The sequence below is a fragment of the Martes martes genome (genome assembly GCF_963455335.1).
Source record: "Martes martes genome assembly, chromosome: 12".
NCBI classification, from domain to species: Eukaryota; Metazoa; Chordata; class Mammalia; order Carnivora; family Mustelidae; genus Martes; species Martes martes.
This window is the reverse complement of record NC_137900.1, coordinates 2,558,189-2,572,217: the sequence shown is the minus strand read 5'-3', so window position 1 is coordinate 2,572,217 and position 14,029 is coordinate 2,558,189. Positions and strand designations below refer to the sequence as shown.

Here is a 14,029-nt window from a genome sequence, read left to right as displayed (position 1 = left end):
GGGCAGGTGGCTTGCGGGAGTCCAGCAGGGGCACAGTCTCAGGAAGGCCCTCGGGCACACGGACGATGGACGGTGGGGGTGGGTTCACCCTGGACTTGGTTCTTTGCGGGCACGGAGAGAACACCGGAGCCGGAAGTGCCTGGAGAAGCCTGGCCTCCCAGGTCGATCAGGAGACGGGGGGAGGACAGAGTCTCGAGGCCAGGCTGTGGGCCTCGGGCTTGCCTTTTGGGTCACCGATGGGCCCCTCCATGGACAGGGTGGGTGAGAGACCAGTCCACAGGCCAGGCAGCACCCTCCAGTATCCCGAGCCCCCACAATCAGAGTGCCAGGTCCCCGTGGTCTCTGCCCCCCATCATCACGTCACCAGGGCGAGTCCACTACTCTGTTCTAACTCAAGCCCCTGCAGCCACCGACGGCCTGCAGTACGTTCAGACCCAACCACGTGGTCACACTCCCGACCACAGTCCACACGGGAAACCTCAGACGGAAGAGATGACAACGTCACAGCGTCCCCACCAGCAGGCTGACAGCCAGTCCCGCGCTCACTACCCTCTGCCCCGCGCGGACACTGTGAGGAGTGCGTGGCCGGCCCACACTCATCTGCTGGAAGAGAACAAAAGGCCGGTCACATCCATGCAGTGGTACCTGAAAAGGTCTGGGCCTGACCAGGGTCTTTGGGGCCCACGGAAACTACAGCAGCTCCTAAAATAAGGGAGCACTGTTGGTCACCGTCACCTTGTTTGGAAATCCAGCTCTGTCCTCCCTGCTTGCAGCTCTTCCCCCCCACCGCCTGCCCATCTCCCTGGGTGATGCCAGCCGGAGACCCTCCCTCACGCCCCTCCCCCAGGCTGAGCGGTGCGCTCTGCGGGCCCCGCCCCGTGGGCGTCAGATCTCCCACCACCACCACCGAGGTGGGCATCGTGCTTGCGTCCTGTTCATGGGTGTGCAAGCTGAGCCCAAGCTTGCACAGGTGGAAAATGGCAGAGCGGGGCCTCACACGCGGGACATCCCTCCACGCGTGGGCAGCCTCCAGGCTGCTCCGCCGAAGGTGTCCGGTGCGAGGTGATTCGCCGCCATCACCACAGCTAAGTATATAGTGGCCGGCAGCTTCGCGCCTGCTTGCGAAGTTATCCGCTCGGAAGCGGTTGGGAGTCCACGGCGACTCTGTGGAGAGCGTGACAGTCAACCTAAACTCAGACCCAACACTCAGTTGACGCCCGCAGAAGGACACGGGGTTGGCCTCCAAGAGACACTTACATCTACAGCTTCAAACCCTCGATCAGAGTAGGGGCTGGTCACTTGCTCACAGAAATATATATTTTTATGAACGGTGTGGCCAGGGAGCCCTTGGAAACACGTCTTCCCAGAGCCTATTGACAACAATTTAATCACGTCTATACCCACGTCCCATTTCCCGGCAACCTTCAGCATAGACAGCAAGTGCCGCGGGGGCTCGGCCAGCGCTGGGAGGCGGCCTCGGCCTCAGCCCTCTGCTTTGCAAAGGCTTCTCTCCGACCTTGACGTGTCATGACCTTGATGTGTCACGACCTTGATGTGTCACGACCTTGATGTGTCACATTGTTTCCTAGGCGTGGACTGCAGCTATCCCCTAAAATAAGGACCGTGCCATGTGGTAGAAGCAAGGCAAGAAGCAAAAAGCATCACGGAGACAACCACAGAGAGTTTTCAAAAAGCCTAACCAAGCCCGAACTCAACACCAAGTCTCCTGAGTCCCAGAACCATCCCCCCAGCCCATTACGCTGCCTGCCTTTGCCGGAGCCGGAATGGAACGGGATGCACACCTAGACCTCCGCATCCACCGGTGTCTGCCCCGGTGCTTCCTGCTACGGTGTTACCGTTGCTCCGGGACCCTGACGGAGGGCGCACCGGGATAGTTCCCGCCCCCCCCACTGCTCCCCAGGCCTGTGCCCGTCACGCGCCCCTCTGTCATTAGCCTATGCACCTTTCTCCCCGGAGCGGGGGCCCGGCAACGCGGGACGGCCCACGCGGGCCAGCACGTGCCCGGCTGGCACGAACCCTCCGATGGGCACCCCGGGAGAACGGACACGGAAGGAAGCCATCTCGGAAGTGAAAGGAGCTAAAGGGAATCCAGCAGAAAAAGCCGACGACTCTCTTTCATGAAACCACCGGCACACACGAGACGGCATACGGTCCCGTGGTCCCCGCACCCAGACACGGGCCCAGCGCTCTGCCCGCCGGCGCCACTCAGGTCCCGCCACCACATCTGGAGGATCAAGCACTGGCTCCGTGACCTCCTGCTTCTCTTCCGAACAGTCTGTTCCGAGCACTGTTCCTTTGCCTTGGCGACTTCCATAAACCATCCCGCACCGACCGGCGGAGACGGATTCTTCCCTCAGTGCCGGTTAAAACGTTGGTGCGTCCCACCCTGCCTGCCTGGAGTTGCTTCAGAGGGGACAGAAACATCGCTTCTTCTGAACACGGATTTCTTCGGCGAGGAGGACATACCATGGCCGTGTTTACCACGATCAAAGTGTGTACATTATTTAGCCACTAATGACTACAAATAACGGCTTCCTAAAGTTCGGTCATTCGTTTTTGGCTTGCTAGCCCAAAGATATGCCCTAGACTGATGGAAATGCCATAAGTGGGAGGCGTTTTCTGAGGTCACTATTTAGACCAAGTAATTCCACAAACACCAAAGCGAGCGAAGCTTGTGGCCCAAAGCAATGGGCTCTTTCATGAACCCCTCCTGGCTTTCCAGTTCTCCTCTTCCAGGTGACCTGAAACGGGCGTTTTCCTAAAGGTTTAAGCTCTACAAGGCTACGATTTTATTAAAAACAGTGCTTAATTATGGAACTGGCCCTCGAGGAGTTTAGAATCTAGTTGACAGTGGAGGACCTCTGTACACCGGCTCAACGTCACTGACCCCGTAAACAACCGGCTGCTTCTGAAATTACTACTACCATGAACATCTCTGCCTGGAACCCATGCATTTTATTCTCTTTGCGGCTCTCTCCTGACACCTTCATCTTCTCTTTAGAAAGAAATAGCACAGTTCAGTACATTTTGAAATATCAATTTGGTTTAAGAGTTTCACATCTAAAGAAACATTCACAAGCTCTACACGTGTCTGCAGCTCCATTATAAGGACAGCTTTGGGAGTGGGAACATCCCCAAGGTTCTTAAGCCTGAGGTGCACCTCACAGATGTGGGCAAACACGTGGAAATCCTGAATCCACAGGGCTCTGACCCCCTGTCACGGTTACCAGCGCTCAAGGGGCAGACTCTCCCTCTGGAAATTTCTAGGCTGTTAATGCTGCAATCATCCCCTCCCGAAGTAAGATCACAGGAGTGCATGCTCAAGAGGGCTTACCTGGTAATCTGTGTTCTTGTGCTGAAGTCAAGAGACCTCATTGAGCGGAGAACTTCAATGCAGCCCAAGTACTGCAAGGGAAAAAACATAATCATGAGCCCAGGGGCCGAGATGAAGAGACAGCTCCTAGCCACATCAAGGGCATTCCTGGAAGCCGCACACGCTTCTTAAATCACATTTTAACTTTATGTGCCTCGTGAGGCTTTGTTCTCTTTCTGGAAAAGCAATAACTCACACCCATGAGAAAGTATCCTCGAAGCTTACAGGCCGCCAGACTTGACTCTCCCAAGATCCTTGAGTATTTGCATTTTATTCAGGAACATATTTTTCAAAAACTTCTGTTGAAGTATAACGTGTACCATAAAGTGCAGAAATCTTAAGTGCATAATTCCATTATTGCCTAAACACGTCCTGGCGTATGACCACCCCAACATCCAGACCTCGTATTTCTAGTCCTTTACAAGGGTCTAGAGGGTTATAATTTCTGAAGAAAGAATGAAAACACTCTAATACCAACATGTTGACCAATATTAGACTTCATTATTTAACCAATATATTTTGGGTTCTGTCAACAAACTATATATCCATGACCCTCCTAGTTGCTTTATTTTGGTTTACCAGAAAGCCCTCTTCTGCATTATGTAACACAAACTTTCAGAAGTTTCAATTTACACATCTAAATTTGTAACTAAATCTTTAATCCGTTTCACACATGTAAGCGTGTGTGCGTATGTAAATGTGCGGACATAACGAGAGCTGTACATAAACAACTAGATGGTGGAGATACAATATTTGTGTGCCAGAGCCCTTGGGAATTTGAAGGACAGATGTTTTATACCAATGCCTTTAAATTTAGACTTCGCAGGAAGAGGCCTCATGGTGTAGTACAGAAAAGACTGCATTTGAATTATTCAGAAAACTGGAATTGGAGCCTGACTCTGTCATATCTAGTTATGTAACTTTGAGCAAAGCTTCAAAATTCTCTGAACGGAAGCCTCTGTACCCATACAACGTGACTATGGCTCCAGCCCTCGTGCAGCCACGTGACACCACAACCACCACATCGCACAGTTGCTGGAACACCACCACCACCACCACCACCACAGCCATGTGGATACAATGAACAACATCAAGGAGACACACAAAGCAGATGACCACTGGCATGGCAGAGTCTCGTGACTACAGTGACCAACATCACAGACTTCTGTGCCTGCCAGGACGAACGTCTCAGGACCATATGGCTCCTAGCACCACCAACGTCACACAGTTACACAAATCCCACATCCCCCGTCACAGAGTTCCATGAATGACCCACTGATCATCCTCCATGATGCTGCGAGTCCCATGAGAAGTGGGAACAATGCTGCAGGGTTGGGGAGGGGGGCAGGTGCCGCTGCTAGTACGGCTGTGCAGATGCCACCACCACCATGGCAGGGGTATGTGACTACCACTGCCGCTGTCACTCAGATATGTGAAGACCTCAACCCTCTTTGCAGAGTTATGGGATTGCCACATCCATCACCGTCACAGCATGGGAACATCACAGCAATGTCCCAGAGCTACATGAATACCACCACCAGCAATGTTACGAAGTGAAGTAATTAGAATGACCGAAGTGGCAGAATGGTGTCAACACCACCACCGCTGCTGCTCAAAGATCTGTGAGCACGTCACCCCCACCACACAGAGTCACACAATTACTCATCCATAACTGTAGACATACAGGACTACCCCACGACCACCATCACAGATGTGACTATGACAAGAACTATTGCAGATACCTGATGAGTATGCCGCCCATCAGAGAGCTGTTGAATACCACAACCAGTGTTGTCGTTATGTGAACACAACTGCCGCTTTGCAGAGAAATGGGAGTACCATGAGCACCGTCATAAGTATGTGAGTCCACCGGCAAGACTGCAGTGCTACTGAAGGGATCACAGCCATCATGCAGAATTGTCTGAATGCGACATCCAGTCTCAGAGTTGTGTGCTACCATGACTGAAGCTGCAGAGCTGTGTGAAGACCAAATCCTCCAGCACTACAGCATTACACGAACGCCATGATGAGCATCACCGAGTCTGATGGATAACACTCCTGGCTGTGCGTCAGTGGATGTATCCCCACGTCACCACTGCAGTTATGGAAACATGGCACCACCACCAATGTAGACTTATGCGAATACCACCAACACCACAAATACCCCACAAGCACCACTACAGTTAAGAGCACCACTACACCAAGAGCATCTTGGATTCATGGGAAGATGATCAAAAGAATTCGAAGAGGTCTGTGAATACTGTCACCGACTTCAGAGCTATGTGACTATAACCAACAGTCTCGCAGTTATGGGGATACCATGACCACCAACAGAGGGTTATATGAAGGTCACAGCAGCCCTGAAAAATTGTGGGAACACCGTGACCACCCTTTCTGAGTTCTGTGAAGACCATGAGTGACTCTGCAGAGGTATAGGATTGGCACAGCCAATACCATCTCGGAGCTATGTGAAGATCACCACTATGGCCGTGTGGAATTTCCAGAATACCATGAGCACCATGGCAGAGCTAGGCGAATACCACCACATGGCCATCCCACAGACACACGGACACCACAACTATTGTCACAACCGTCACCTTGTGAATACCATGACCACCAACCAGGAGACCTCTGTGACTGTCCTTACCAAAGTCACAGATCTACACGAATACCACCACCTTGCAGGGATGCACTAATGCCAACACACCATCATCACAGATTTGTGTAGACACCATGACCAAGTCACGGGGTTGTCTGAATTATACCATCAGCACTGTCACAAGATACATGACTGGTACCATCAGTTTTGCTCAGTCATGCCAATGCCATGACAAATGCTGCAGGGTGGTAGGAACACCATAATGAGTTTCACAGGCCATGTGAACACAACCTCCAGCAACATCTCAAGGTCATGGGGAGACAAAATCTCCGTCACATAGTTATTTGACCACCACCTCTGCCACCATCCTGCTGGCACAAGAACACCATGACCAACCACACAGAGTCAGCAGAACCACACCAGCAACAATTTCATAGAGTCACAGAAATGCAACTACCACAGTTGAAGATGATGTGCATGGAAACACCAGCACCATGACAAGGCTATGTGGATCCATGACCAACTCACAGAGCTAGAGCTACGTGAATAGAGAGCCAACGATGCAATTATGGGAGTACTACCATCAACACAGCCATAGAGTTGTGCAACTACCAGGACCAACAAAATATGGTTATGGAGACACCATGACCAACACGACCAACTATGTGACCAACATGACCAAGACCACAGTGACATCTGAATGTCATCACCACCACACCACTGCAGGAATGGAATATCAGGACCACCATAGCAGGCGTATGTGACTACCACGATGAACTTCACCACCACCCCGAAGGAGAATTACATGAACACCATCACCACCAGTGCTGCAGTTATGTGGATACTACCATGGCATGACATGATGATGTCCACACCATGACAAATGTGCACACCTCCACCACCAGCACAGTTGTGTGGAGGCCACAATGTCAGAGAATTATGTGAACACCAGCAAAACCATCACAGCTACATACGTATCACCACCAACAATACGGAATTCTGTGAGCACCATGACCAGCACACTTATATGACTACCACAACCACCTCCGCAGTAGTGTGTAAACTGACTTCTCAGAGCTCCGTAGGTACTGCCACCCCCACCAGCCATGTCATTACCCTCACTGCTGTCAGAGTTGTGTGAATATAGCCACCACCGCCATCCCAGAGTGGCATGAAGGCCCTGGAACTCCAGGGAGTCACATGATGACCACCACCACCACCCTCGAAAGTTAGGTGAGTGCCTCCACTAGCATCACGGACTTGGGTCATGCCCCTGATGTCTGCCGTAATTTGCCCCCTTACCTTCAATGTGTCAGCAAGCTTACTGCTATCCTTCATAATGCCGTATAGCACTGATCTCTGCATCTTTGACTCTTACGGGCGAAAGTACTTCCTTTCTTTTTTAATTTGGATTTCCCTGATATCAGTAAGGATATGTGATTTTTCTCACACGTGTGTTGGCCATTTTCACTCCTTTTTCTGTTAGCTGTTGTTATCTTTGACCCAGTCTCCTATTACATTCCTTATCTTTTTCTTGTAGATTAATGGGATGATAATCTCTCATTCAATCATTTTTCTTTTGATGGTTTCTACCTTTTACCTGACACAAGTTGTCACTGCAGGAACACTGTAGTAATTCCTGTCATCATATGCCTGTCATGTTCTGTATGGGTCAGGAGGGAGCTGTGTTGCTCAAGAAGGTCATGATATTCTCCTAAATTTTACTTAACAATATTTATTTATCACTTACCTATGCATTCACTTCTTTACATGTTTTTTAAAATTCATTTATTTGGGGGGGCATGCACACATGCGAGGGGGAAGGGGCAGAGAGAGAGAGAATCCTCAAGCAGACTGCCCAGTGAGTGCAGAGCCTGACACAGGGCTCGATCTCACGACCCTGAGATCATGACCTGAGCCAAAGACTTTGTGGTCTTTATGACATATGTCCTGTGCTTTTCTTCTCCAAAGTATTCCAAGGCACTTTTTTTTTAAATTTTGGTTACAATTAGGGGTAACATTTTGGATTTTTGCCATTGGACGTCTATCTGGCTTTCACCAGCAGAGAGAAAGTTATTGATTTAGGATAGACATAGAAAATTCAATCAGTAGGCCCAAGAAATGTACAAAGAACTATGGAAACTGGACAATGGGACCCAGAAAACATCCCAGCGGGGCTAGAAGACAGACATACAAAAGAAACTGTAAAGTCTTGGAGCTTGGATCCAAAGGTTCCTGCACCTGCCTCATACGAAGTCCAAGAAAAGGAAAGAAAGACAGGAGAAGAAATATTCAAGAACAAAGAGAATGGAATGTTGAATGTTGGACGAAACAGGAGTGTCTATATTTTCAAGGCACGCAGAAATATGAAAAGACCCACTTGTGGACACATGGCAGCTCTGTTTCAGGACAAAAGGACCCAGAGATAAACATCGTGCAAACCTTCTATTAGGGGAAGGGAAACAGGTTCCTCATGGAGCAAGTTCTCTTGCACACACAGTACAAGAAGACGAACACCACCATTGGAAGTCTAAAGAACAGCGGTATGCAGCCAAGAATCTTAGATCCACCCAAACTGGCATTCAGGTGGGAGGACAAAGCGAGGACTCAGAACGTTAACCACCCACAGATGCTCCCCGAAAGAATTATTCCAGAAGAACAATGAATACAAAAAACAGGAGGACGTGGGCTAGGAGAAAAATAATAAGGAATGAATCAACAGAAGTCACAGGTACGCCTGGTGCTTCATCATTACTGACACATAAGTTTAAATATTTTTTTTACAGTGACAGGGAGCGCCATCTCAGAAGACCCCCCAGCTCGGCTGGCCAGGGCAGACAGAAAACAGAGGCTGGAGCTAGGGAAGCACGAGCAGGGGAAACACACAGCTCGGAAGGGACTCACTGCAGCAGTGAAAACAATGTACAATTACATGCATGTAAAAAGGCCGTAAACCCGTAAAAAATAAGAATAGGATGACTGAGCTCCAGACTGCTAGAGAATAGAATAGAAGGAGGAAGCAAATAAAAGCAGTCCAGCCAGCAGAAAGAAGGGGCGAGCCAGAAATACACAAAAGACACGGGGAAAACAGAAGTCAAAACAGGAACGGGTCCAAACATCTCAGTAATCATAATCATCCTGAGTCGATCAAACCCAGTTTAAAGTCAGAGCTTTCACCCGGGTTAAGAACAAGGTGCGTTACACGGAGTGAGTGACAACGACAAGGTTGACAAGACAGAGCAGATTCTCGACCAGGCAAAGGCCAGCACAAGAAACCAGAGATCTAAGGGGGCCGTTGTCTTGTTTACCAGTGTAGGAAACACAACATGAATTAAGTTTGAGAACTGTGCAAGATCATCTCTGCTCAGCAGCGAGCCTGCTTCCCCCTCTCTCTCTGCCTGCCCCTCTGCCTACTTGTGATCTCTCTCTCTGTCAAATAAATAAATAAAATTAAAAAAAAAAAGAAGAAGAGTGCAAGATCAAATTGAAGAAAACCTGCATCTGTGGAAAGATATACTATGATTTCTGGACTCATGAAAATTGATCATTTTTGTTAGAAAAGACATGTGATGAAATACCGTGGAAAGACAAGTGAAAGATTAAGAAAAATGCAATCAATTGAACGGGGAAAAAAATTAATGATCAGGCTACTCCAGGAGGTCCTGTGAGTCATTACATGAACCCATCAACTCAAGAGAAAACAGTGAGCAAGAAAACAAACGGGAAATCCAGAGGAAGACAGACAGCTGGCCAACATGCCCCATAAAGACTAGTATCAGAGCAGTTAAAGTAAACCCAAACAGAGAGATCATTTTTCACCCAGCTGAGTGGTCAGACTGGGTGAGGAAGCAGGAAAAAGGGCTCTCCCTCATGCTCCCCTAATTTGGTGAAAACTTTTTGGAAGACTGTCTGGCAGTGTCTGTGGAGATGAGAAACGTGGTTCCCTTTGACCCAGCGACATCATTTGTAGAACTTTATTCATGTGTACGTGCGTGAAATTGTGCAAAACATTCATTGCTTCACTGCCTGCACCGTGATGATGTGAACCCCCTTTCGAATGTTCATCCATAAACGCTTGGCTAAACATTTCGGACACATCCAAACTATGATTCCGAATTCGGCCATTTTTAAATGATTGAGGCTGAGAGTCTCCAAGAGACAGTCACTTCCTCCACATTGTACCAGTTGAAGTAAGGCACAGAGTCACCCCAGATTCGAGGGGAGGGGCTCAGTTGTCTGCATCCAACTCTGGAGACAGGAGAGCAGAGACGAAGAGGGAGCAAGTGCTCCACGAGGAGCCATTGGTAGGAGGCCCTACTTCTGGTGCTTCTGCCTTGTTTAAACTTTTTATAACAAGAACATAACCGTCTATTCCTGTACAATTACAGAATGATGAAAAACTTTAAATACTTTCTGCCCAGAAGAAAAGACCACGCTTATAAACATGGACCTCCATGCTATGATGCAGACTTGGTCACCAAGCACCCCCGGACATCTGGACACTCTAACTCCAGGGAGCTGGGACCTCCGTCCTCGGCCCTCTGGGGCGTCACCTCGCTCAGGTGTGCTGGAGGAAGGGAGGCGCTAGGTGAAACCAGCCACGCCTCTCAGATGGGCCTCCTGAATTCCATCCCTGGCCTCAGCCACAGTCAAGGACGGGTGTGAGATCCCAGCCAGGCCAACGAGTCATAGTCCCAGGGGTCTGGCAGCAACTGCCTGCACCGTCTACCATCCAGGAGTGACAAGGTCCAACGCAGCTTCTGAGAACCAACAATTAACGGGAACCGCTCCTGAGCCACCAAACCTTCCCAGCCGGAGAACCTTCGGAGACTACGTTAAGTCTTGGGTTGTGTCTGAATAGGACAGCAATCTGAGGCCAAAGCCCCATGTTGGTCCAGCTGGTGGATGGAGCCTGGAGGAGGGAGGGCAGCGATGGTGGGGAACAGAAGGACCGAGCCTCTTGTCTCCTTTGGGCGAGGACACTGACTGCCCACATCAGAGCTAGCGTTAGAGAAATGCTGGCGGGTCAAGTTGCGCATTTTGTTTCAAGGTAATTTTGAGGGACAGATGCACCGAGGAAAGGTGACTCCTGTCTTCAGCAGCAGGATGAACGCACGTGCTGGTCCAAGGGAGGATGGGGGCAAACTCTTGGGGAACTGTGCGGCGTTCTGTGCCGAAGCCGAACGTGTGCTTCCCCGTGACCCAGCACCTCCACCGCGAGGGAGATGAGCCATGTGCCCGCCAAACGAATGTGCGAACATACTCACGGTAGCTCTGTTCGTGAGACCCAGCCCTGGAGGGACAACCAGGGAGCCCTCCGTGGCGTGATGAATCAATGAACAGCAATAGAGTCCCACGGGGCGGCGGCGACACAGCAATGAGGACAGAAGAACCACCACCGCAGGCCACAGCTCTCCCGCCACGTCACTCCCGTGGCAACCGCGGACTGAGCCCCGTGTGCCTGACCCTTGTCCAGGTTCCAGTGGGACACCAGCCGGCAGGGTCCGTGACCAAGGATCCGTTCTAGTCAGGAGAGCAGGTGAATCATCGTGAAGAGATGACTGGTCTGTTTTTCCCCTGCCGTTTGGGCTTCACATGCCACGTCCCCACCCACGCTCCGGCCACACCAAGCTTTTCATGCCTCCCGCAGTCTGTGTCCACATTTGCGATTTCCCCTGCCTGCAAACTCTTCTCCCTCCCATCCCCTCCTCTCCTCCCCTCCTCGAACCCTGCCGATCCCTAAGGACCCCCCTGAAGATCAGACACTGAGAATCGCGTTCCTGATCCCCTGAGCACACGGCCTGTGTTCTGTGCCCATGGGACCCGGCCGTGACCACAGTGCCTTCTCACCATTTGACCACGTCACAGCGCTCAGTGCAGACGATGTAAGAAAGCCTCGTCGGGACTCAAAACCGAGAAAAGTAAAACCTGTCACCCCTCCGTTCTTGTCAGTTCCCTAAGACCACGGCTCACCTCCAAAACGCCCTGTGCCCTGTGCTCTGGTTCACAGATCTACTGAGGGCTCCAACACCCACTTACACAGTGTCCCCCAGAGGACGCTGCGGGCTGCATCTTTATCCCTGTCCACTTTCCTAATTCCTCACGTGTAATGGTTACAAAATAAATGTTTGCTGACTGCATTCACTAAGGGCTAACCAATTTAGAGTTGCTTTCCACATCCCTCCAATGATCAGAAGCAGACGGCTTACAACACTTCATTCGCTCATGCAGGAACCTTGTGAACCATAATTTCCTATTTTTTTTTTTAATTTCACTTATTAGCACCAATCTGTGCTGGTTTGTGGTACGTAATGTATTTGAACATTCTGTTTCTGGACTTCGGACATCAGACCGTGCTGCGGCCTTCCCCCTGGCTGACTTAGTCTGAGTTACTGCTCAAGGGTGTGCACGTGAAGGTCAGGAGCAGTGACAGAGAGATGGGGGATGCTGATCCCAGCCTCCCAGAATCCCAGCCTTCCCAGAAAGAGGGAAGTAAAAGTACATTATATTTGCAACAAGGAAGTCTGTAATTATCTCCAAAAAAAGTTTAAAAAATGTTTTTTTCAGGGAAAAGAAACATAGACTCTAACCCTACTGCTATAACCTTCAACATCTGCTCTCAGGTTACCCGGGTGCCCATTTCCCCCATCTAGAGCAGAATCCTGCAAACACTGCAAGGAACCTTCAGTTGGCGCTACGGGCGTATTCCCTAAAAAATCAGTAAGTCAACATTTTCCCAGTTGAATCACATGCTTCAAGTTTCCCAATGATTCCTTATCATTTTAAGATGAATACACACTCTACAACGTAATCCTAAATCTGGACGTTGACTGGCATGTGGCCTTAGAAGCCAAGTATAAAATAATCACACAATTCAACATGTATTCGGTGTTTTACATGCCAAGCACGAGACGACAGTTGCTGGTCCGGCAAACGACAAAGCCCCAAAGAACGTATCTGTGCCTGTTGCTGGAAGGTCAGGCAAGCGTGGACTTCAGACGCACACAGCCCTGGGTTACAGACCCACTTCAGGGCTGACCACCTGCGTGCGCTTCAGCAAATCCCCGGACGATTCTGAGTCCCTGTTTCTCCCTCTGCGGATGGGATGACTGTGAGAAATACACAAGACAGCGTGGGTTTTAAGCAAGCAAGATGATGCCTCGGGTCACCAACACAAGCCCTAGACTCCGTCATCCAAACATTGACTCTTCATCCACAGCACGTTTCTGTGATAAGCATCTCCAATCAGCTTTTCCTAAAACTTGCACCACCGGGCACATCCACTCACAGGGTGTGAGGGCGTCTTTCCCCTCCGTCTTTGCCAACTCAGCAGGATGCTGTGGCGGGTGACTGATTTTCATTTTGTTATTTATCTGAATATCATTATTTTTACAATGAACTTTACCGCTTCAGAAATGGGATTTTACTGACAGTTCAATGCCGCGTCTCTTTCGTCTGATCCAGGGCAATGACGAGGGGCACAGGCAGAACAGGGACCCTTCTCCCTGTGCCTCTGTCACCTGGACCACCTTCCTCCCTCCGCATCCAGACAACTGCCGCTTGCATTCGGACCTCACATCCTTACCAAGTCGCTTACCCCTGGCTTGTTTTATTTAGCATGACTGCATTTTTTTGTGATGATGTTTTGTTGATATATAATTCACGTGCCATCAGAATTCATCCTTTTGAACTGTTCAGTCTTGTCATTTTCAGGAGATTCACAATACGGTCCAACCACCATGACTATTTCATTCCGGAACACCATCATCACCCTAAAAAGAAGCCTGGATGGGGACCCATTGGCAGTCATCCCCACCCCCAGCTCCTGGCAACCCCCAACCCACTTCCTGTCTCTGCGGAGTTGATGGTTCTGGACATCGTAAGCGGAATCACGCGGTACGTGCATGACTTTTGGGGTCTGGCCTCCTCACTCGTCACAGTGTTGCAAGGTCTATCGTGCTGTAGCAGGTGTCAGCATTTAACTTCTTTTTATAGCTGAATACTAATCCATTATATGGACAGACCACATTCTGCGT

General features: G+C 49.9%; 1 protein-coding gene across 1 annotated transcript in view; it reads right to left on the bottom strand.

The window, feature by feature from the left end:
• SHC3 (SHC adaptor protein 3) overlaps positions 1-14,029 on the bottom strand; it is an 89,194-nt gene that overhangs the window by 61,283 nt on the left and 13,882 nt on the right. Inside the window, exon 2 of the mRNA XM_080819994.1 lies at positions 3,356-3,426. Coding sequence (XP_080676120.1) covers positions 3,356-3,426 — 71 coding nt within the window. The remainder of the gene's footprint in view (positions 1-3,355; positions 3,427-14,029) is intronic.